Raw genomic sequence first — 22,771 nt, forward strand, 5'->3', positions numbered from 1 at the left:
GTTCTTTCAACACCTCCACATGTTCCAGCTGTTCCTACAACCCCCCACAGGTTCAAGCTGTTCCTCCAACCCCCCACATGTTCCAGCTGTTCTTTCAACCCCCCACATGTTCCAGCTGTTCTTTCAACCCCCCCACAGGTTCCAGCTGTTCCTCCAACCCCCCACATGTTCCAGCTGTTCCTCCAACCCCCACAGGTTCCAGCTGTTCCTCCTAACCCCCACAGGTTCCAGCTGTTCCTCCAACCCCCCACATGTTCCAGCTGTTCTTTCAACCCCCCCACAGGTTCCAGCTGTTCCTCCAACCCCCCACATGTTCCAGCTGTTCCTCCTAACCCCCACAGGTCCCAGCTGTTCCCCCAACCCCCCACATGTTCCAGCTGTTCTTTCAACCCCCCCACATGTTCCAGCTGTTCCTCCAACCCCCCACATGTTCCAGCTGTTCCTCCAACCCCCCACAGGTTCCAGCTGTTCCAATCCTATGCCAGAGCTGGTTTAACAGATGTGCAGGTTAACAGAACTGTGTCATTTAAAACAATCCAGATGTTGCGGCGTCCCCCAGGGTTCTGCTTTGGGACCCAAGTCGTTCATTCTTTGCTTGAGTGACGTTTGTAGGGAACAAAAACATTGAAAATGGTCCTGATAGAAACGGGACCTCAGGCACTTTATTTTCTAAAATGTTTTGATGTCTACAAGTCGTCTGTAGGAACAGAAAACTAAATTCATGACTTTTGAATCTCGTGAGAAAAACGAACATAAAACTGTTGGAAGGGAACCGAAACTCCGGAACTCATAATAGATCGCTGGAAACGTTGAGATATTACATAATACTAGAACTTTACTGAACATAAAATATCTATATATGTTGTACTGCTCTCTTGTGCTGCCCTACTTATGATATTGGTACTTTTATTTTGACAGGCAACATAATAACAATCCAACCTGGTGGCTTAACATCTCATCGTTCAACCGGTTTGTTTCCACTGAAGAAGACAAACGTCTAAACATTGACTCTTAGAGTTCAGACCGCCCCCCCAGTCCTCCTCCCCTCCACTAGCCCCGCCCCCAGACCCCCTCCCGTCCCCTAGCCCCGCCCCAGTCCCCCTCCCCTCCACTAGCCCCGCCCCCAGACCTCCTCCCCTCCACTAGCTGCGCCCCCAGACCTCCTCCCCTCCACTAGTTCCGCCCCCAGACCTCCTCCCCTCCACTAGCCCCGCCCCCAGTCCTCCTCCCCTCCACTAGCCCCGCCCCCAGACTACATTTACATTTTACTTTCATTTTCTACTAAAACTTCTAATAACGAGGCTGCAGCTCATTGTTCTAGAGGACGACTGACCCCAGCAGGTACACACACATTACATACACACACACACATTACACACACACACACAGACACACACACACACACACACATTACATACACACACACACACACACACACACACACACACACACATTACATACACACACACACATTACACACACACACACACACACACATTACACACAGACACACACACACACACACATTACACACAGTGTGAAATGTGTGTGTCTGTGTGTGTGTACTGTGTGTGTGTGTGTCTGTGTGTAATGTGTGTGTGTGTGTGTGTGTGTGTGTGTGTGTGTGTGTGTGTGTGTGTGTGTGTGTGTGTGTGTGTGTGGTCATTTCACAAAGAACTTTAAAACTTCACAAATAGACTTGTTTTATTTGATGTTTTTCAGCAGGATGGCTTTGAAGATCTTCATCTTCATCTTCAGCCTCCTCATCCTCACTGAAGCTTTTGGTAAGACGATGATGATGATGATGATGATGATGAAGATTATGATAGTGGTGATGAAGATAGTGATGATGATGATGGCGATGACAAGGATGAAGATGTTAATGATAGTGACGATGAATATAGTGATGATGAGGATGATTGTGATGATGATGATGATAATGATGATGATGATGAAGATAGTGATGATGATGACAATGATGATGATGATGATAATGATGGCGATGGTGATGATGAAGAGGAAGAGGCTTCCTGCAGAGCCTGAGGGTTGCAGGTTTGATTCCCAGCGGTCCAGAGGAGCAGTGACAGGTGAGGGGTGTGGCCGAGCTCATGTGACAGCCAGCTTTGCTGTGATTGGTCAGATCTGACAGAAGACGAGTGGGAGGAGTTCAGCCCAGATGTGGCCGCAGTGCACCGCCTCCGAGGACTGTCCCAGAGCATGTCCCACCTCCGCCTGCAGGACTCCGCCCCTCAGAGGTAACACCCTCACCAGCCCAACACTGTTCCTCCCGGCGGAGCGTTGCCACGGCGACGAGCTCCACAGTCTTGGTGGAGCAGTCGACCAAAACGACCAATCAGCTCACCCGTGGTTCACTTTGACCTCGTTGACACAACATCTCCAGTAAAACTGGTTTCAGCTCAGAAATCCATGTCCGTTTCCAGGGCAACGGCAGAAACAGTGAAAACGGTGTAGTTTTCCTGTTGGTCCACTAGTTGGCACTGCTCCTGGTCTTTGTAATGAACCAGGTGAAAAGTGTTTTCCGGCGGCGGTCGTGTGAACAAACCTGGAAACGGGTTGTTGTTGAGTGAAGGTTTCCTGTTTCCCAGCGGAGCGGCGGAGGGGCGGAGCCTAGCGGCGGAGTGGCGGAGCCTAGCGTTGGACGGGCAGAACCGAGCGAGGAGAGGCACTCTCAGGTGAGGAGGTCGTCACTCTGCTGCTGTGCTTCACTTCTTTCATTCCAGCTTCACTTCTTTCATTCCAGCTTCACTTCCTTCATTCCAGCTTCACTTTGTTGTCATGTGACCAAAGGTGTGACGGTTTCTATTCCTCACTGTGTCTCTTAGAGAGAAGGAAGATCCAATGAGCTGGATGAACACTCTTCAGAGGTGTGACAACTTCACCGCCTGTGTCCCTCAGATGGAAACGGTGAGTGGATTCTGGAGGAGGACAAAGGAGTCTGTAGGTGTTGTTGAGGTTGCCATGGAGACAAAGGAGTCTGTAGGTGTTGTTGAGGTTGCCATGGAGACAAAGGAGTCTGTAGGTGTTGTTGAGGTTGCCATGGAGACAAAGGAGTCTGTAGGTGTTGTTGAGGTTGCCATGGAGACAAAGGAGTCTGTAGGTGTTGTTGAGGTTGCCATGGAGATAAAGGAGTCTGTAGGTGTTGGTGAGGTTGCCATGGAGATAAATAGGTCTGTAGGTGTTGTTGAGGTTGCCATGGAAATAAAGGAGCCTGTAGGTGTTGTTAGGGTTGCCATGGACATAAAAGAGCCTGCGGCTGTTGTTGAGGTTACCATGGAGACAAAGTAGCCTGTAGGTGTTGTTGAGGTTGCCATGGAGATAAAGGAGCCTGCGGCTGTTGTTGAGGTTGCCATGGAGATAAAGGAGCCTGTACTTGTTGTTAGGGTTGCCATGGATATAAAGGAGTCTGTAGGTGATGTTGAGGTTGCCATGGAGATAAAGGAGCCTGTAGGTGTTGTTGAGGTTGCCATGGAGATAAAGGAGTGTGTAGGTGTTGTTGAGGTTGCCATGGAGACAAAGGAGTCTGTAGGTGTTGTTGAGGTTGCCATGGAGATAAAGGAGCCTGTGGGTGTTGTAAGGGTTGCCATGGAGATAAAGGAGCCTGTAGGTGTTGTTGAGGTTGCCATGGAGACAAAGGAGCCTGTAGGTGTTGTGAAGGTTGCCATGGAGATAAAGGAGCCTGTAGGTGTTGTTGAGGTTGCCATGGAGACAAAGGAGTCTTGTAGGTGTTGTTGAGGTTACCATGGAGACAAAGGAGTCTGTAGGTGTTGTTGAGGTTACCATGGAGATAAAGGAGCCTGTAGGTGTTGTTGAGGTTGCCATGGAGATAAAGGAGTCTGTAGGTGTTGTTGAGGTTGCCATGGAGATAAAGGAGCCTGTAGGTGTTGTTGAGGTTGCCATGGAGATAAAGGAGTCTGTAGGTGTTGTTGAGGTTGCCATGGAGATAAAGGAGTCTGTAGGTGTTGTTGAGGTTGCCATGGAGATAAAGGAGCCTGTAGGTGTTGTTGAGGTTACCATGGAGACAAAGGAGCCTGTAGGTGTTGTAAGGGTTGCCATGGAGATAAAGGAGCCTGTAGGTGTTGTTGAGGTTACCATGGAGACAAAGGAGCCTGTGGGTGTTGTAAGGGTTGCCATGGAGATAAAGGAGCCTGTAGGTGTTGTTGAGGTTGCCATGGAGACAAAGGAGCCTGTAGGTGTTGTGAAGGTTGCCATGGAGATAAAGGAGCCTGTAGGTGTTGTTGAGGTTGCCATGGAGACAAAGGAGTCTTGTAGGTGTTGTTGAGGTTACCATGGAGATAAAGGAGCCTGTAGGTGTTGTTGAGGTTGCCATGGAGATAAAGGAGTCTGTAGGTGTTGTTGAGGTTGCCATGGAGATAAAGGAGCCTGTAGGTGTTGTTGAGGTTGCCATGGAGATAAAGGAGTCTGTAGGTGTTGTTGAGGTTGCCATGGAGATAAATAGGTCTGTAGGTGTTGTTGAGGTTACCATGGAGATAAAGGAGCCTGTAGGTGTTGTTGAGGTTGCCATGGAGATAAAGGAGTCTGTAGGTGTTGTTGAGGTTGCCATGGAGATAAAGGAGCCTGTAGGTGTTGTTGAGGTTGCCATGGAGATAAAGGAGTCTGTAGGTGTTGTTGAGGTTGCCATGGAGATAAAGGAGCCTGTAGGTGTTGTTGAAGTTGCCATGGAGATAAAGGAGTCTGTAGGTGTTGTTGAGGTTGCCATGGAGATAAAGGAGCCTGTAGGTGTTGTTGAGATTACCATGGAGACAAAGGAGCCTGTAGGTGTTGTAAGGGTTGCCATGGAGATAAAGGAGCCTGTAGGTGTTGTTGAGGTTACCATGGAGACAAAGGAGCCTGTGGGTGTTGTAAGGGTTGCCATGGAGATAAAGGAGCCTGTAGGTGTTCTTGAGGTTGCCATGGAGATAAAGGAGTCTGTAGGTGTTGCTGAGGTTGCCATGGAGACAAAGGAGTCTGTAGGTGTTGTTGAGGTTGCCATGGAGATAAATAGGTCTGTAGGTGTTGTTGAGGTTGCCATGGAAATAAAGGAGCCTGTAGGTGTTGTTAGGGTTGCCATGGACATAAAAGAGCCTGCGGCTGTTGTTGAGGTTGCCATGGAGATAAAGTAGCCTGTAGGTGTTGTTGAGGTTGCCATGGAGATAAATAGGTCTGTAGGTGTTGTTGAGGTTGCCATGGAAATAAAGGAGCCTGCGGCTGTTGTTGAGGTTGCCATGGAGATAAAGGAGCCTGTAGTTGTTGTTAGGGTTGCCATGGATATAAAGGAGTCTGTAGGTGATGTTGAGGTTGCCATGGAGATAAAGGAGCCTGTAGGTGTTGTCAAGGGTTGTGTTAAGTAAAAACTTGCAAGAATAGAAAAGAGACAACTCCAGTCTCGAGAGAAATAAAGACACAAAACAAACACTTTGCTTGTACAAGGGCAGAGAGTGAAGTCACCTGAAAGCTCGTTCATCGATCTGCAAAGTTCCTTCCCTCCGCTGCCCGTTTTTATTATCCTAGAGATCTTGAAACAGTCTCCGTCCGTTCAAACGTTTCTACCTATATCTCGGCAACCCCTGGGCCCACAGTGACCAAACTTCACATGTGGATACATCTCAGAGGGGGAAGGGATACTATGGTGACCTTGACCTAATTTGCATATTAAGTAGGTCACGGGGTCACGAAGTGCTTAAAAACACCTTTTGGGCTCTGGAGACGTATTTTGACATAGCTTATGAAGAAGAGCTTTCAGATTCTACATAATGATCTACTAGGAAACATGGAACACCCGCTAGTGTACCAAGTGTGCTGCCTTAGAGCTGGCTTTGTGAGAAAATATAAAGCCCTCCGGCGGGGGATTAGCAGAGCAACGGCCTTCTTGTTCTTAATGCTGAAGTAGGCGGTACTTCCCCATTCCGCTAAAAAGCGCAACAGAGCTACAGTGTCTGTGACGCACTGTTGTTTTGTTCTAGATGCCACCAGAAGGTCATCCACATACACTAAAATGTGGCTCCCTCCTGGAGGGGAACCTTTAGTCAGGCAAGAATTCCTTGCCTGCGAGAAGATTGTGGGGCTTTCACAATATCCCTGAGGAAGTCTGGTAAACGTGTATCTTTTGTCTTCAAAAGTAAATGCGAACCAGTATTGACTGTTTTCTTCAACAGGTATGGAGAAAAATGCATTGCTCAAATCTATCACGGAAAAGATGGTAGCTTCTGGGTGGAGTCCATTCAGCAGGGTGTGAGGATCTGGCACCACTAGGGCCCTTTGAATTACTGCTGCATTTACTGCTTTCAGACCCTGCAGCATTCGCCACCCCACCGACGGAGCCGGTTTCTTAACAGGAAATACAGGAGGCGAGTCCCAACAAGGTTCAATCACTCCAGCCTGCAACAACTCTTTTATAACGCCCTGATTCCTTCCTGCGAGTCTTCTTTTTAGAGGATATTGTTTTACACAGGGTCTGTCTCTGTTTTTGGTCTGATGATTACTGGTTGACAATCTTTTATCAATCCCACGTCAGTTGGGCCTTGTGTCCATAGGTTGGGGGGAAGATCTTTCAACGGCTCTTCCTCTTCTTCAGAAATTAGAATTTGTCAGTGTACCGAACTTTCTTTTGCAGCCATGTGCACTGCAGGGACGGCATTAGTCACCCAGCCCAGGTCTTGTTTCCAAAGTCTGAGGCTTCTGCTGAAGAAAACGCCGTCCTCTTGCCTCTCCCAATCGGATGCTTTGTCTGCTCGCCCCACTTTTTCACCAGGTTCATGTCAACGGCAAACGAGCATTGTTCTGTCAAAATCCTGGCCCACACCAAAATGAGGACTAGCCACGGCCACCATGGGGCATATTTCTCTTTCATCAGGATCTAAATGAGATATTTTTGGTACAGGGGGACTCAAAAGTCCTCCCATCGTTCTACTCCAATTCTGTTTTAAGGGGCGCAGTTTGTCTGGTTGTTGGTTTGGATGCTGATGGAGTCGCTGCTTGTGTCATTTTGGTGACGTCTGGGTAAAGCTGTGGTCCCGGGTTATGGGGCGGTGGGGCAGGGGGAGCCGGCGCCTCCACTACGGGAGGATCTTCTGCTTCCCTTCCTTCATTTATGTATTCAGGGCCATTAAGCCATCTACTCCGGCCTGAAGTCTCATCTTCCTCTTTTCGTGCCAGTAAGGCATGAACCGGTTTTTTTCAGATCACCTGATTTTCTTTTAAGGGCCTCTGCCTCCCATGCCTGGGCATGTAGGCACTGAACTCTTATCTGTTGTTCTATTTTACCCCCTGACTGTCTTTCTTTCAGCTCAAGACGATTAACCAATTTCCCACACTCTTCTGGCCAGAGTTTTTCTTCAAATCCATGTTCTTTTTTCCATTGTTTTAGAAATTGGGTTGAGCCAGGATGGTTTATGCTCATGAATTTAGTGTCACCGGTTTCACCTTCCTCTTTGGTTTTAGTAATAAGACTTCCCATTATTTTTTATTCATTTATTTATTTATTTTCCTGAAATTCTTTTTTCCGTGCCAACTTTATGAAGAATTTATTTTTCCAGTGCGATCTCATGGAGACAAAATGTCTCATGGACCTGCTACTTCCTCCTTGAAAGACGAGCTTCTAGGACAAACCTGTTGTTCGCTCCGTCTTTCACTGGGTGTTCTCTCACAGGAGGAAGAGCCGTTTTAGATTCTCCCACAATTTCACCTGATGAGTCAGCAATAAGAGATTGTTTTTACTCCCCAGATAGAGCTCAGTTGACACCGTGAGGTTTTACCGATCATCTGGGTTTCGAAAAGAATCACTCTTCACACACACAGTCCTTACGTCATTCACACCGTCACTAGAGTGCTCTTCTTCTTTATTTATATAGCGCTACCCGTGGATTTACCTAAAACTTCGTCGAGGATTACATAGGGTTTTTGCCTGAGGACTTTTCTTCTGAATATTAGATCTGGCCTGTAATGATTTGGTCCATCGCGTACCTGTTACTCTGTTGTACCTTCACCAAATCGGCTCACTAATGATTCCTTTGAATCTCAGGTCTTGCTTTACATTGATTTAATCCGTCACGTATTTCCCCCCAGAAAAAGACACCTTCTCCAAATCAGCTCACTAATTTATTGTTATTACGTCTTGCCGTCACGATTTAGTCCATCGTATATTTTTAGGAAATGCCTTCATTAAATCCACTCACTGAGTGTTCAGCCACTCTCGTCGTCGTGTGGTCTTCAGTCTCTCTCTCTCGCTGGGTTGTCCTCGGATCCCATCAAGCCGCCTCTGGCAGGAAGTTCTGGACCGAACTCAGCCGGCCTGCTAGGTAATGGTAACCTGCAGGTTTTCACAAAGGACCTGGTCCTTTGCGGTGCACGTATCCAGCCGTCCGTTTGAACTCCCTCCAGGGAACTGGTTATGTTGGGATCCGTCTCGAAGGACCAAGTTGTGTTAGGTAAAAACCTGCAAGAATAGAAAAGAGACAACAGTGGTCTTTTCAAAGTTTGAAGTGTTCAAGGAACACCCGAAGGCTAAAGATAACCCCCCTTTACACGGCACGCAGCCAACGAGGTACTTCATGTATTTTCTGTATTCTACTTTTCCGAGTGTTTCATGTTTATGTTTACTTTGTTGATGTAATCATTAATACTGTGTGGCTGTATGTGTGTATGTTATAGTTTTCGCGGTGGATTTGGAGGGCTCTTCAAATAAACCAGTACCAAGGAAGCCACTTGTGTTGTTCGTGCCTCGAGGGAGTTACACCCAGTATCGAGAGAAATAAAGACACAAAACAAACACTTTGCTTGTACAAGGGCAGAGAGTGAAGTCACCTGAAAGCTCGTTCATCGATCTGCAAAGTTCCTTCCCTCCGCTGCCCGTTTTTATTCCTAATGCTGAAGTAGGCGGTTACATTCTTGTTCCATGATACAACAAAGCAAGGTTAATACTGGTGTGTGTGTGTGTGTGTGTGTGTGTGTGTGTGTGTGTGTGTGTGTGTGTGTGCGTACGTGCGTGCGTGCGTGTGTGTGTGCTTCTATGTAAGCTGAAAATGTTGGAATGCTATGGGATAAGATGTTCCTCCAGCCCGAGGGCCGGAGACCTTGAAGACGTCTCAGAGTGGCGCCGTCTCAAAAGTACAATGTACAACGCCTCGTGGCCTGGCAGACGTAGACCAGCAAACAGTGACTAATATAGACGTGCATGAATCTACGAGAACTTCAAGGACACCAATTTCTACTACACTAAGCAATAGAGAATAAAAGTACAATTGTCACTTATCAGGTTGCCATGGAGATAAAGGAGTCTCGAGGTGTTGTTGAGGTTGCCATGGAGATAAAGGAGCCTGTAGGTGTTGTTGAGGTTGCCATGGAGACAAAGGAGCCTGTAGGTGTTGTTGAGGTTGCCATGGAGATAAAGGAGCCTGTAGGTGTTGTTGAGGTTGCCATGGAGACAAAGGAGTCTGTAGGTGTTGTTAGGGTTGCCATGGAGATAAAGGAGTCTGTAGGTGTTGTTGAGGTTGCCATGGAGATAAAGGAGTCTCTAGGTGTTGTTGAGGTTGCCATGGAGATAAAGCAGCCTGTAGGTGTTGTTGAGGTTGCCATGGAGATAAAGGAGTCTCTAGGTGTTGTTGAGGTTGCCATGGAGACAAAGGAGCCTGTAGGTGTTGTTGAGGTTGCCATGGAGACAAAGGAGTCTGTAGGTGTTGTTAGGGTTGCCATGGAGATAAAGGAGTCTGTAGGTGTTGTTGAGGTTGCCATGGAGACAAAGGAGCCTGTAGGTGTTGTTGAGGTTGCCATGGAGATAAAGGAGTCTGTAGGTGTTGTTGAGGTTGCCATGGAGACAAAGGAGCCTGTAGGTGTTGCTAGGGTTGCCATGGAGATAAAGGAGTCTGTAGGTGTTGTTGAGGTTGCCATGGAGATAAAGCAGCCTGTAGGTGTTGTTGAGGTTGCCATGGAGACAAAGGAGCCTGTAGGTGTTGTTGAGGTTACCATGGAGATAAAGGAGCCTGTAGGTGTTGTTGAGGTTGCCATGGAGATAAAGGAGTCTGTAGGTGTTGTTGAGGTTACCATGGAGACAAAGGAGCCTGTAGGTGTTGTTGAGGTTGCCATGGAGACAAAGCAGCCTGTAGGTGTTGTTGAGGTTGCCATGGAGACAAAGGAGCCTGTAGGTGTTGTTGAGGTTGCCATGGAGATAAAGGAGTCTGTAGGTGTTGTTGAGGTTGCCATGGAGATAAAGGAGTCTGTAGGTGTTGTTGAGGTTGCCATGGAGATAAAGGAGTCTGTAGGTGTTGTTGAGGTTGCCATGGAGATAAAGGAGTCTGTAGGTGTTGTTGAGGTTGCCATGGAGATAAAGGAGTCTCTAGGTGTTGTTGAGGTTGCCATGGCGATAAAGGAGTCTCTAGGTGTTGTTGAGGTTGCCATGGAGACAAAGGAGCCTGTAGGTGTTGTTGAGGTTGCCATGGAGATAAAGGAGCCTCTAGGTGTTGTTGAGGTTGCCATGGAGATAAAGGAGTCTGTAGGTGTTGTTGAGGTTGCCATGGAGATAAAGGAGTCTCTAGGTGTTGTTGAGGTTGCCATGGAGACAAAGGAGCCTGTAGGTGTTGTTGAGGTTGCCATGGAGATAAAGGAGTCTCTAGGTGTTGTTGAGGTTGCCATGGAGATAAAGGAGTCTCTAGGTGTTGTTGAGGTTGCCATGGAGATAAAGGAGCCTGTAGGTGTTGTTGAGGTTGCCATGGAGACAAAGGAGCCTGTAGGTGTTGTTGAGGTTGCCATGGAGATAAAGGAGCCTGTAGGTGTTGTTGAGGTTGCCATGGAGACAAAGGAGTCTGTAGGTGTTGTTAGGGTTGCCATGGAGATAAAGGAGTCTGTAGGTGTTGTTGAGGTTGCCATGGAGATAAAGGAGTCTCTAGGTGTTGTTGAGGTTGCCATGGAGATAAAGCAGCCTGTAGGTGTTGTTGAGGTTGCCATGGAGATAAAGGAGTCTCTAGGTGTTGTTGAGGTTGCCATGGAGACAAAGGAGCCTGTAGGTGTTGTTGAGGTTGCCATGGAGACAAAGGAGTCTGTAGGTGTTGTTAGGGTTGCCATGGAGATAAAGGAGTCTGTAGGTGTTGTTGAGGTTGCCATGGAGACAAAGGAGCCTGTAGGTGTTGTTGAGGTTGCCATGGAGATAAAGGAGTCTGTAGGTGTTGTTGAGGTTGCCATGGAGACAAAGGAGCCTGTAGGTGTTGCTAGGGTTGCCATGGAGATAAAGGAGTCTGTAGGTGTTGTTGAGGTTGCCATGGAGATAAAGCAGCCTGTAGGTGTTGTTGAGGTTGCCATGGAGACAAAGGAGCCTGTAGGTGTTGTTGAGGTTACCATGGAGATAAAGGAGCCTGTAGGTGTTGTTGAGGTTGCCATGGAGATAAAGGAGTCTGTAGGTGTTGTTGAGGTTACCATGGAGACAAAGGAGCCTGTAGGTGTTGTTGAGGTTGCCATGGAGACAAAGCAGCCTGTAGGTGTTGTTGAGGTTGCCATGGAGACAAAGGAGCCTGTAGGTGTTGTTGAGGTTGCCATGGAGATAAAGGAGTCTGTAGGTGTTGTTGAGGTTGCCATGGAGATAAAGGAGTCTGTAGGTGTTGTTGAGGTTGCCATGGAGATAAAGGAGTCTGTAGGTGTTGTTGAGGTTGCCATGGAGATAAAGGAGTCTGTAGGTGTTGTTGAGGTTGCCATGGAGATAAAGGAGTCTCTAGGTGTTGTTGAGGTTGCCATGGCGATAAAGGAGTCTCTAGGTGTTGTTGAGGTTGCCATGGAGACAAAGGAGCCTGTAGGTGTTGTTGAGGTTGCCATGGAGATAAAGGAGCCTCTAGGTGTTGTTGAGGTTGCCATGGAGATAAAGGAGTCTGTAGGTGTTGTTGAGGTTGCCATGGAGATAAAGGAGTCTCTAGGTGTTGTTGAGGTTGCCATGGAGACAAAGGAGCCTGTAGGTGTTGTTGAGGTTGCCATGGAGATAAAGGAGTCTCTAGGTGTTGTTGAGGTTGCCATGGAGATAAAGGAGTCTCTAGGTGTTGTTGAGGTTGCCATGGAGATAAAGCAGCCTGTAGGTGTTGTTGAGGTTGCCATGGAGATAAAGGAGTCTGTAGGTGTTGTTGAGGTTGCCATGGAGACAAAGGAGCCTGTAGGTGTTGTTGAGGTTGCCATGGAGACAAAGGAGCCTGTAGGTGTTGTTGAGGTTGCCATGGAGATAAAGGAGTCTCTAGGTGTTGTTGAGGTTGCCATGGAGATAAAGCAGCCTGTAGGTGTTGTTGAGGTTGCCATGGAGATAAAGGAGTCTGTAGGTGTTGTTGAGGTTGCCATGGAGACAAAGGAGCCTGTAGGTGTTGTTGAGGTTGCCATGGAGATAAAGGAGCCTGTAGGTGTTGTTGAGGTTGCCATGGAGACAAAGGAGCCTGTTGGTGTTGTTGAGGTTGCCATGGAGATAAAAGCGCCTGTAGGTGTTGTTGAGGTTGCCATGGAGACAAAGGAGCCTGTAGGTGTTGTTGAGGTTGCCATGGAGATAAAGCAGTCTGTAGGTGTTGTCAAGGGTTACCAACACTATGAGTGACTATCTCGAAAGTGAAGCTCATGACAAATCGACATGAAACAGTTTCATGATGCGTTCATGATACTTTTTGATGTGTTCACTGTGTTTTCTGCTTCTTTGTTTTGTAGGACTTTGACGGCTTCTTGCAAAAGATTGACAAGCAGAAGGTTGACGACTGGCTGATCGCTGCTTCAGAGATCTCACACAGCTACAGCCAAAAGCTTCTGGTCATGACTGACGACGAGACGTCCACCACAGCCAGAGTCGTCCAGGAGTACAGCATCGATCCTCGTTACTCAGCCATCATCGGCACAGGATGCCTGAACAATGCCTCCTGCCTCCCGGAGGTGGACAGCTACACGCTGGTCAAAGTATTTGGACGGGTTTCAGGAGACGGACTCAGTGTGTCGGGCCTTTCTGGCTCTTCTCTGGCCAATCTGCTGCTGAAGACCCCACTGGCAGCAGCACCAGTCTTCTCTCTGGACGGAAACACCACCACAGACTTCCAACATGACTTCATTCGTGTTTCGATGGCCCGCTCCATCCAAGCAGTCCTGGAAGTAAACTACGGGAATCATCACATGTACCAGGTGATGGATCAACCCAACTCCGTCTCCACCTACCAAATTCCACAAAGACCAGTGGATCACAGCACCCAGTACGACCACCAGCAGATCCTCATCCTGGAAGACGACCCTGCCATCAGAAACGCTGCAACGTCTCTATTCGAGAAGCATCCGACCGTCAGCTCCGTCTATCAGCTGGACCAGAACCACAGACCCAAACTGATTCACGGTGAATCCGCTCCTTTGTCTGCAGACAGCAGACTGGTGCTGGTCGGCCACGGGGCCCGAGACGGCTCCGGGGAGATGAGACTGGGGGGGTTCACACCCCAGGACGTGAGTACAATCGTTCAGAGGACCTCCAGGGTCGGCGATGCGATCAAAACTGTCAGCGTGGTGGCATGTGACGTGGGGTCAGACCCAACCTTCAGCAAAGCTCTGCTGAAGGATCTCCATGTGAGCGCTGGCATCAGAACCGAGCTGCACGTACGGGATGGTGTGCTGCAAGTCCAACACACCGGAGAGAAAATCACCCAAGAAATATCTCAAGATGGAGTGGTCTGGAAACATAAGGACCACAGCAAGAAGCTGGTTGCGACTCTGGATCGGAATGGAGAGGTCATCATCAGAAAAGAGGATGGTAGTAAAGGAGAAGCAGTTTTTACCAATGAAAGAAACTTTCTGGTTAAACCAAAAAAAGGCAGTCGAAACCAGAACCAAAAAGACCAAGCGATTGTCGATCCAAATGTAAGGTCAGAGGAACCAAAAAGATTCGTTAACACAGATATTTTTGAGGGAGGAGAGAGTTATGAAGTCTCCCAAAGAAAGACTGCCATGGATGAACTCCAGGGATTGACCTGGAGTCTTTTTCATTCCGATGAATTAAGTCCAAGGAAAATCCAAGTCGACACCAACCTACCGCTGAAAAAACAATTCATTCTAGCAGAACGAGACGAGAACAATATCAGGTGGATGAAAAATGAGGATGAACTGAAACAAGTCCTTCCAGAATGTTATGAGGTCAGATCAGGAGAAGATGTTAGAAAAGTTGTTCATTACCTTGCAAACAACAAGAATAAGGTCACCCACGTCATGGTCGATGATTGGATCCTGAAAATTGATCCCGACAGTCTTTATGCATTTCCAGCTGGAAAGAAACTCGACAAAAATCAAATTGGAGAGAACAATAGAATTGAAGAAGTGAAGAAGTTTATAAACGCACAAGTGGGCAAAGAAGACTACGGCTCAATGAGAGGACGGATTAACAATAGAGGAGAATATGTTAACTTTGTGAGGAATATCTTTGAGGGGAATCGACCGGGGTTAGCAGCTTCCACTGAGGCCTGGTACGTCACTTATTTCACTGCATCCATTATTTCTGAATCTGCACGAAACTTTCGGACATTCCCTCTGGCACTTATGGCTCTCGATGTGCCAGAGACTAAATTCTTTTTTGAGGATCATCCAATGGCAAGAGGAGGCAGCTGGGTTAATAGAGACCAACGAGGAAACACTGGTACAGCAGATCCTGGACCAGGCGGCAATCTGAAAAACCTGAAAGAAGTCACAAAGCTGGAAATGGACATGTTCATGAAGTGGAAGAATATTTATGATTGGAATGGAGTCTTAGAACCAATGGCTGAACTGGCAAAAAAATACAAAGCCATCGGTGATCCAGATGTTAAGTCCTTCTCAAATAATTATGAGAATTTCATAAAAACGATTGAGGCTCAACAGCCTCAAGCATCTGGATCACTGGGAGGCTACGAGGACGGCAGTGTGGCACCACGAGACCTACGCTCAGCGTCAGAACTAGAGAGCTCCTTCAAGCATGAGTCCTATTTCTCCAGAGCCTCTGCATCAATGTCTGAGGAGATTCATGTGAAGCTGAAGGCGAAATATGGGGAACATCTGGCAAAGTTGCGTGTGATAGAAGGAAGCGCCCGAGTAGAAAATGGAGAGTTTGTATGCCAGTTAAGGTCCGAGGGAGCTGACGGTGGAGCCACCGAGTTCAGGACGGAGCTATCTGCAGAGAGTCGGCAGTACAGCCAGAAGATGCTGAAGAGCATCGACACAGCCGTGGGAGACATGGAGGTTCACAGCTCAAAACCTTCCCATCAAGTCAGCAAGACGGTGGAGCACATTGGAGATGCCGTTGGAGTTCTGGGTCTCCTGCTGGGGATGAAAGGAGCCGTCACTGCCTTTGAACATGGAGAGATCAGAGCTGGCGTGGTGGGGACTTTACAAACGGCACATGGAGTCGCGGCCATGACCACGGCTGTTATTGCAAAACAAGCTTTGTCCACGGAGACGAGAATGGCCGAAGCTGCGACAACCATCATGAAGAGCCCTCTCATGAAGAGAGCATTGGTAGTTGTCCCGATGGTGGGCATTGGATTTGGGATTTACAATGTGGTGGAAGATATTCGGAGAGGTGACACACTGGGATACATCGACGCTGCATTTGATATTGGCATGATTGTTTTAGACGTCGTTGCACTTGCTGTGCCGGAACTCGCACCGATTTTAATCCCGATAAATCTGGCTCTGTCAGTGGTCCGGATGGTCTTTGATGATGTCTACATGGCCATCAAGTCCGAACTGGACAGTCTCCCGGCTGACGCCGGAATCCTGCAAAGACTGGCCGCCGTATTTCTGGGTTTCGGAAAAGGTGTTTTGCATTTTGCAATTCGCGTGGCAAGTCTGTTTTATGATTGGGGTTACGAAGAAATTGAGAATGGACGAAGGCTAGTGGCACAGATCTCAGACTATCACGACTATTACCAGGTTACAGCACAGGATGGAAGGACTGCCATTGACTTTACTGCTGGTTCTGCATCCTGGAATGGAGGAGGTATTGACTTCTGCCTTGCTGACCAGGGGCCATCCAAGTTCTGCATGGACTCTTTTGCTTCTAACGGTAACAGGAAGACGTGCTGGGACATCAACACACAGGGAAGTGAAGACATTGTTCTCGGTCTGGGAGAATCGCATGGTTTGCAGTACAAAACTATAACCAAAAAACTTTTCATGTTTATCCCAGTGGGCTCTGAGACAGTGGTTTCAGGTTATGAAACTTTATCCGGGACGAGATACGGGAGCTACAGGGGAAACAGAGACGCTAACCGCTTCTTCGCAGTTCAGAAATCAGAGGACAAACATACCATGGAAGTCATGCTGAGCTACTACTACAATCTTTATGGGGAACCAGGTGATGATATTTTCTTCCTTGGTCCACAGAGAAGTTATGTTGAGGGTTCTGGCGGGAAAGACACGTACATCATTCCTGAACACGGAGGGAAGACCATCATTAACAACTACGACCCTTCCAAGGCATTGGACACGCTTCACTTCACTGTCGACTACAGCCACATTTCTGTGTCCAAATCTGGAAACAACGTTGTGCTGCAATACGAGGGCAGCCATACAGTGACCATCCAGAACTGGTTTTTGGGGGAACTCTATCGTCACATGACCTTGCTGTCAGGAGACGGAGTCTTGTTTGAGATTTCCTCCACTGTGACTTCCAGAGTTCATCTGGTGGCCAGAGGGATTAACAAGATGTTGGCCAAGACGGGTCAAACCGTCGACGCTTCACAGACCCTCTTACAAACTGTAACAAACATCCTGGGATCTCCGTTTGATGACCGACTTGTTGGAAACGCGGAAACAAACTTGATGGATGGGGGAGGAGGACGAGACCACTTGATTGGTGGTGAAGGAGAAGACGTATATGTGGTGAAGAGCCACAAACGTTCCACGGTGGTTGTTGAAAATTACTCCAGGGACGAGAAAACAGACGTGCTCTCCATAGAGGCTGGTCTTCATGCTTTCAGACTGACTGTACAAGGGGCCGACGCTCTTCTGACGGCTGTCCAGGACAACGTGGCCTTCAGGGTGACCATAAAGAACTGGTTCAGGTCGTCAGCAGACAGACATCTGGTCATCCTCACCAAGGATCTGATCACTTTCTCAATCTCAGAAAACAAGGCCGACTGCCAGGGGAGTCACACCTTCCTCAAATGCTTGAAGAGTCACAGCATCGACTACAGCCGCTCCACATCGTCTCTGCTGGTGGACCTTCAGGAGGACCAGGCTTTAAGCAGCGTGACCGAGGTCCGCGGGTCAAACTTTGACGACGTCATCAAAGGGAACAAAGAACACAACGTCTTCTTCCTCGGAGGTGGAAACGATTGGCTGGAGGGTCGAGGGGGAGAGGACTGGTACGTCCTCACACCAGGTTCAGGACTAAAAATTATCAACAATCTGTCCCCAGATCTGGACCTGGATCTTCTCTTCTTGAAAGAAAAGTACAAGAACATAAGATGTAGATGTCAGGGACAGAGTGTCTTCATTATGATAAACGACTCACTTACTGCTACTTTGAAGAACTGGTTTGTTTCAACGAGTTATCAGCACCTGCAGATCAAAACCAGCGACGGAATCACTGCTGGACTGAAGACCAACATCAGCAGCTGTGGTGGGACGTTACTGTTGCCTTCAACTGTTGATTACAGATACCACCAGCCTGAGACTCTTAAGTCCGGCCCCTCTGATGTGGAGAAACGGTCCATTAATGTAAAACAAGATGCAGCCTGTTACCGGTACAGAGGTTCTCCTTCGCAGGACAAGGTGTTCTGTGGTAAAGTTGGCACAGTGATGAGGATGGAAGACACTGGTTCAGTCAAAGAAATGTTCGGCTCTGCAGGCTTTGACATCATGGTGGGAAACACCAAGGAGAACCTGCTGGATCCCTACACAGGGGGCGCTCTGATGTGTGGGGGCAAAGGAAAAGACACGTACGTCATCAAGCGTGGATATGGAACGGACATCGTAATCGATAACTTTGCGGAGGATGAAAGTATTGACACTGTGCTGGTGGACATGGATTACCTCCATGGCGGCCAAGTTCGGTTGGACTCTACAAATGAGGACCTGATGGTAACAATCATGACAGAAGAAGAAGCGTTGACTTTCACTCTGCTGGGCTTCTGTCAGAACTCCAAGTTCCAGCACCTGCAGCTTCAGAGTTCTGACGGGGTGCAGTTCAAACTCCAGGCAAACAACGCCACAGGTCCTTCCTTCCAGGCAGAGGCCTTCAAAGTGACCCTGAACCAGCCGGAGCTGGACTGCCATCTGGACCTCAGCTCTCAGAGAAACCTCTCAAAGGTCCACACAGTGCAAGGCTGTTCCTCCAAGTCCAATATGATAGTGGGTAACAACCAGGACAACATCCTGATTGGTGGAGGGAAGAAGGACATCTTGTATGGTGGGGGCGGAGACGACACTCTCATAGGAGGACTAGGAAGTGACGACTTGATTGGCGGGCTGGGGGACGACACCCTTTATGGGGACGATGGAGACGACACACTCGTGGGAAACTCTGGCTGGGACGTGTTTGTTCCAGGAATGGGGGCGGATGTGATGGATGGAGGTCCGGGCAGAGACACTGTTGTGTACCGCGGCGACCATCAGAAGAGGGAAGGGGTTTACGTCAACCTGCTGACTGGACAGGGCCGCCACGCCGATGCCGAGGGCGACGTGTTGAAGGACGTAGAGACCGTGATCGGCACCATCTACTCAGACGTCTTAGTGTCCGGTTACGAAACTGCCCTCCTGCAAGGCTCCGACGGAAACGACGTGTTGGTGTCCACTGGGGGGGATTACCTGGTTGGAGGCGACGGAAGCGACATTTACATGCTGGCATTCAAGAACGCGTCAGTCACGATTGACAACTGTGCAAAAGACAACGCCACCGACATCCTGTACCTGAACTCAAGTCCAATGTTTGACTGCCAAGTCCTGGCGGACAGAGTCCTCCTGAACTTCTACCAACTGAACCAAACGGCCACCGTGACTCTGAAAGGCTGGACCAGCCACCATCATGAATGTGGTCATTTGAAGGTGGCGTTCAGAGGGGTGGTGGTGTCAGTGGACCGGCTGCTCCTGGACTGTCAACTCAGACAGCAGGAAGCCACGCAGTCTCTCATCATCACCTCTGTTAGCTACACCAGTCTCATCCTCGTTCCATGTCTCTTTGCTGTCCAGTTTTTGAGAAAGTTCCTTCCAGCAGTGCGACAGCGGAAGCACCAGAAAACAGCCTGAAGGCAGTGTTGAAGTAGAGACGGATCCCATGATGGCCGTCGAGTCGTAGACGTCTGTGGGATCGCACACTCTCGCTTTCAACAATCCTCATTGATTTTATCCTTCACTGTTACTTTATCGTCAATCGTCATTGTGTGCTTTGTCGTTACGGTCAACAGACATCAGCATCGTAGAAACACGACTTGGCCGGTCAACAACAGCCGGTCCCCTCTAGAGCAAATCTGTCCTCTTGTAAAAACACACAGAAACTGATGTGTTGAACCTCGTAGACCTGCAGAAAGTCACAATCAACATGTTATGTAATCTCAACGGGGATTCCTGCAATGTGTCGCAATCTCAAACCTCTGATTTCCTCTCTTTCACTTCCAACGTGAACAAAAGTCAAGTGTGTTTAAGTTTCTCATGTTGGATTTTAATAAAATCTCTTGAATTAAAGGAAGATTGTTGTTTAATTCATTTTTAATCCATCCATCCATCATCCACCTCTTATCCCGGCCGGGTCCTGGAGGCAGCAGTCCGAACAAGGTTGCCCAGACTCTTCCTCCCCCAGACTCTTCCTCCAGCTCTTCCGGTGGCCCCCTTAGGAGTTCCCAGGCCATAGAGAGACATAGTCCCTCCAGGTGTCCTAGGTCTGCCCTGAGGCCTCCTACCAGAGAGACATCGTCCCTCCAGTGGAGCCGCTGTTCCTCCACATTCTGCATCTGTTTTGGATGGACGCCTCCCGAGGAGGTGTTGTGGGTATGTCCCTCTGGTAGGAGGCCTCAGGGCAAACCTAGGACACACTGGAGGGACTATGTCCCTCTGGTAGGAGGCCTCAGGGCAGACCTAGGACACACTGGAGGGACTATGTCCCTCCGGTAGGAGGCCTCAGGGCAGACCAAGGACACACTGGAGGGACATACCCACAACACCTCCTAGGGCGGCGTCCATCCCAAACAGATGCAGAATGTGGAGGAGCAGCGGCTCTACTCCGAGCTCCTCCCTGGTGACTGAGCTCCTCCCCCTATCTCTAAGGGTGACTGAGCTCCTCACCCTATCTCTAAGGGTGACTGAGCTCCTCCCCCTATCTCTAAGGGTGACTGAGCTCCTCCCCCTATCTCTAAGGGTGACTGAGCTCCTCACCCTATCTCTAAGGGTGACTGAGCTCCTCCCCCTATCTCTAAGGGTGACTGAGCTCCTCCCCCTATCTCTAAGGGTGACTGAGCTCCTCCCCCTATCTCTAAGGGTGACTGAGCTCCTCACCCTATCTCTAAGGGTGACTGAGCTCCTCCCCCTATCTCTAAGGGTGACTGAGCTCCTCCCCTATCTCTAAGGGTGACTGAGCTCCTCACCCTATCTCTAAGGGTGACTGAGCTCAGCTCCTCCCCTATCTCTAAAGGTGACTGAGCTCCTCCCCCTATCTCTAAAGGCTACGCCCAGCCGCCCTACGGAGGAAACTCATTTCAGCCGCTTGCATCCGGGACCTGGTTCTTTGGGTCGTGACCGGATTGAGGGGAGGAACTGTTAAGATATTAATAATCGGTATAACTGTTCTGCATAAGCTGCGTGTGAAAGTTGATATATGGAAACTCGCTTACGTTTGTTCTAATCATTTGTTGACGTCTGCTCTACATCATAAATAACTTCAGTTCCAGTTTTTTTTGGGTTGAAAAATATTGTCCGTACAATCTGCTGATTCCAAGTGTCTGTAGGAAAACGTGACGCCTCAGCAGATTCGTGTGCTAGAGGCTCGTTTCAACATCCGCCACCACAGCTACTCTGTATTGTCTGGTGTATATAGCTTAATACTACATGGTACATAGTATGTAGTATGTAATATATAGCTTATACTACATGGTACATAGTATGTAGTATATAATATATAGCTTATACTATATAGGACATAGTATGTTATATATAATATATAGCTTATTCTATATGGTACATAGTGTGTAAATCTATAGTATATAGGTATGTAGTTTGTTCGACAGATTAAAGTTTAATTTGATTAAATCAAAGTCACAATGAGAAGAAAACTCTTTATTTCGTCAGAGAAAAAGTTTCAGCTTCGGTGTAACGACGTCTCTCTGACGGTGACGTAGGGTTGGGGGGAGGGGGGGGGGGGTTGGGAGGGGGGGGGGGTTGAGGGGGAGGGGGGGGGGTTGGGGGGGTCACAGGACTTCCTGCCTGGGGGGGTGGAGGTCTGACGGCGTCCCTCCTGAGGAGTTTGTTCAGTCGAGCTTCAGCTTGTCCTCACCTGCAGGGAAACAGAGGGGGTGTTTAGCCCAGGTCCACCACCGGGGGGGGGGGGGGGGGGGGGGCAGAGGGCACCGTGACAGGCGGTCTGCCGCCCCCTGCTGGGCTGTGGTGGCACGTCAGGTAATTTACACAAGATACACACACGTACATATTTCTATTAAAACATAAGAACTGATGGCGATTAGATTCTATGTCAAAGTTGGTTTATCATTGGTGGGGGGGGGGGGGGGGGGGGCGTGTTGTTCTCTCCCTGGCCACTGGTACGGTCCGTCTCCTGGTTCCAGGACCAAGACCGGACCACTGGTACGGTCCGTCTCCTGGTTCCAGGACCAAGACCGGACCCCTGGTACGGTCCGTTTCCTGGTTCCAGGACCAAGACCGGACCCCTGGTACGGTCTGTCTCCTGGTTCCAAGACCAAGACTGAACCACTGGTACGGTCCGTATCCTGGTTCCAGGACCAAGACCGGACCCCTGGTACGGTCCGTTTCCTGGTTGCAGGGACCGGACCCCTGGTACGGTCCCGTCTCCTGGTTCCAGGACCAAGACCGGACCCCTGGTACGGTCCGTATCCTGGCTCCAGGACCAAGACCGGACCCCTGGTACGGTCCGTTTCCTGGTTGCAGGACCGGACCCCTGGTACGGTCCGTCTCCTGGTTCCAGGACCAAGACCGGACCCCTGGTACGATCTGTCTCCTGGTTCCAGGACCAAGACCAGACCACTGGTACGGTTCGTTTCCTGGTTCCAGGACCGGACCACTGGTACGGTCCGTTTCCTGGTTGCAGGACCGGACCCCTGATACGGTCCGTCTCCTGGTTCCAGGACCAAGACCGGACCCCTGGTACGATCTGTCTCCTGGTTCCAGGACCGGACCACTGGTACGGTCCGTTTCCTGGTTGCAGGACCGGACCCCTGGTACGGTCCGTCTCCTGGCTCCAGGACCAAGGACCGGACCCCTGGTATGGTCCGTTTCCTGGTTCCAGGACCGGACCCCTGGTACGGTCCATCTACTGGTTCCAGGACCAAGACCGGACCACTGGTACGGTCTGTTTCCTGGTTCCAGGACCGGACCACTGGTACGATCTGTCTCCTGGTTCCAGGACCAAGACCGGACCACTGGTACGGTTCGTTTCCTCGTTCCAGGACCGGACCACTGGTACGGTCCGTTTCTGGTTGCAGGACCGGACCCCTGGTACGGTCCGTCTCCTGGTTCCAGGACCAAGACCGGACCCCTGGTACGATCTGTCTCCTGGTTCCAGGACCAAGACCGGACCACTGGTACGGTTCGTTTCCTGGTTCCAGGACCGGACCACTGGTAC

At 49.3% G+C, this 22,771-nt stretch overlaps 1 protein-coding gene across 1 annotated transcript; it reads left to right on the forward strand.

Annotated features, from left to right (window-relative positions):
- Window positions 1-1,707: 1,707 nt before the first annotated feature.
- Window positions 1,708-19,595, forward strand: LOC308147984 (uncharacterized protein). Its single transcript, XM_080521382.1, has 5 exons — window positions 1,708-1,784; window positions 2,141-2,255; window positions 2,607-2,693; window positions 2,844-2,925; window positions 12,676-19,595. The coding sequence occupies exons 1-5, from the start codon at window positions 1,712-1,714 to the stop codon at window positions 19,213-19,215; spliced, it is 6,897 nt and encodes a 2,298-aa protein (XP_080377508.1). The 5' UTR covers window positions 1,708-1,711; the 3' UTR covers window positions 19,216-19,595.
- Window positions 19,596-22,771: the final 3,176 nt, after the last annotated feature.

The sequence above is a fragment of the Blennius ocellaris genome (genome assembly GCF_963422515.1).
Source record: "Blennius ocellaris genome assembly, contig: SCAFFOLD_108, whole genome shotgun sequence".
NCBI lineage: Eukaryota > Metazoa > Chordata > Actinopteri > Blenniiformes > Blenniidae > Blennius > Blennius ocellaris.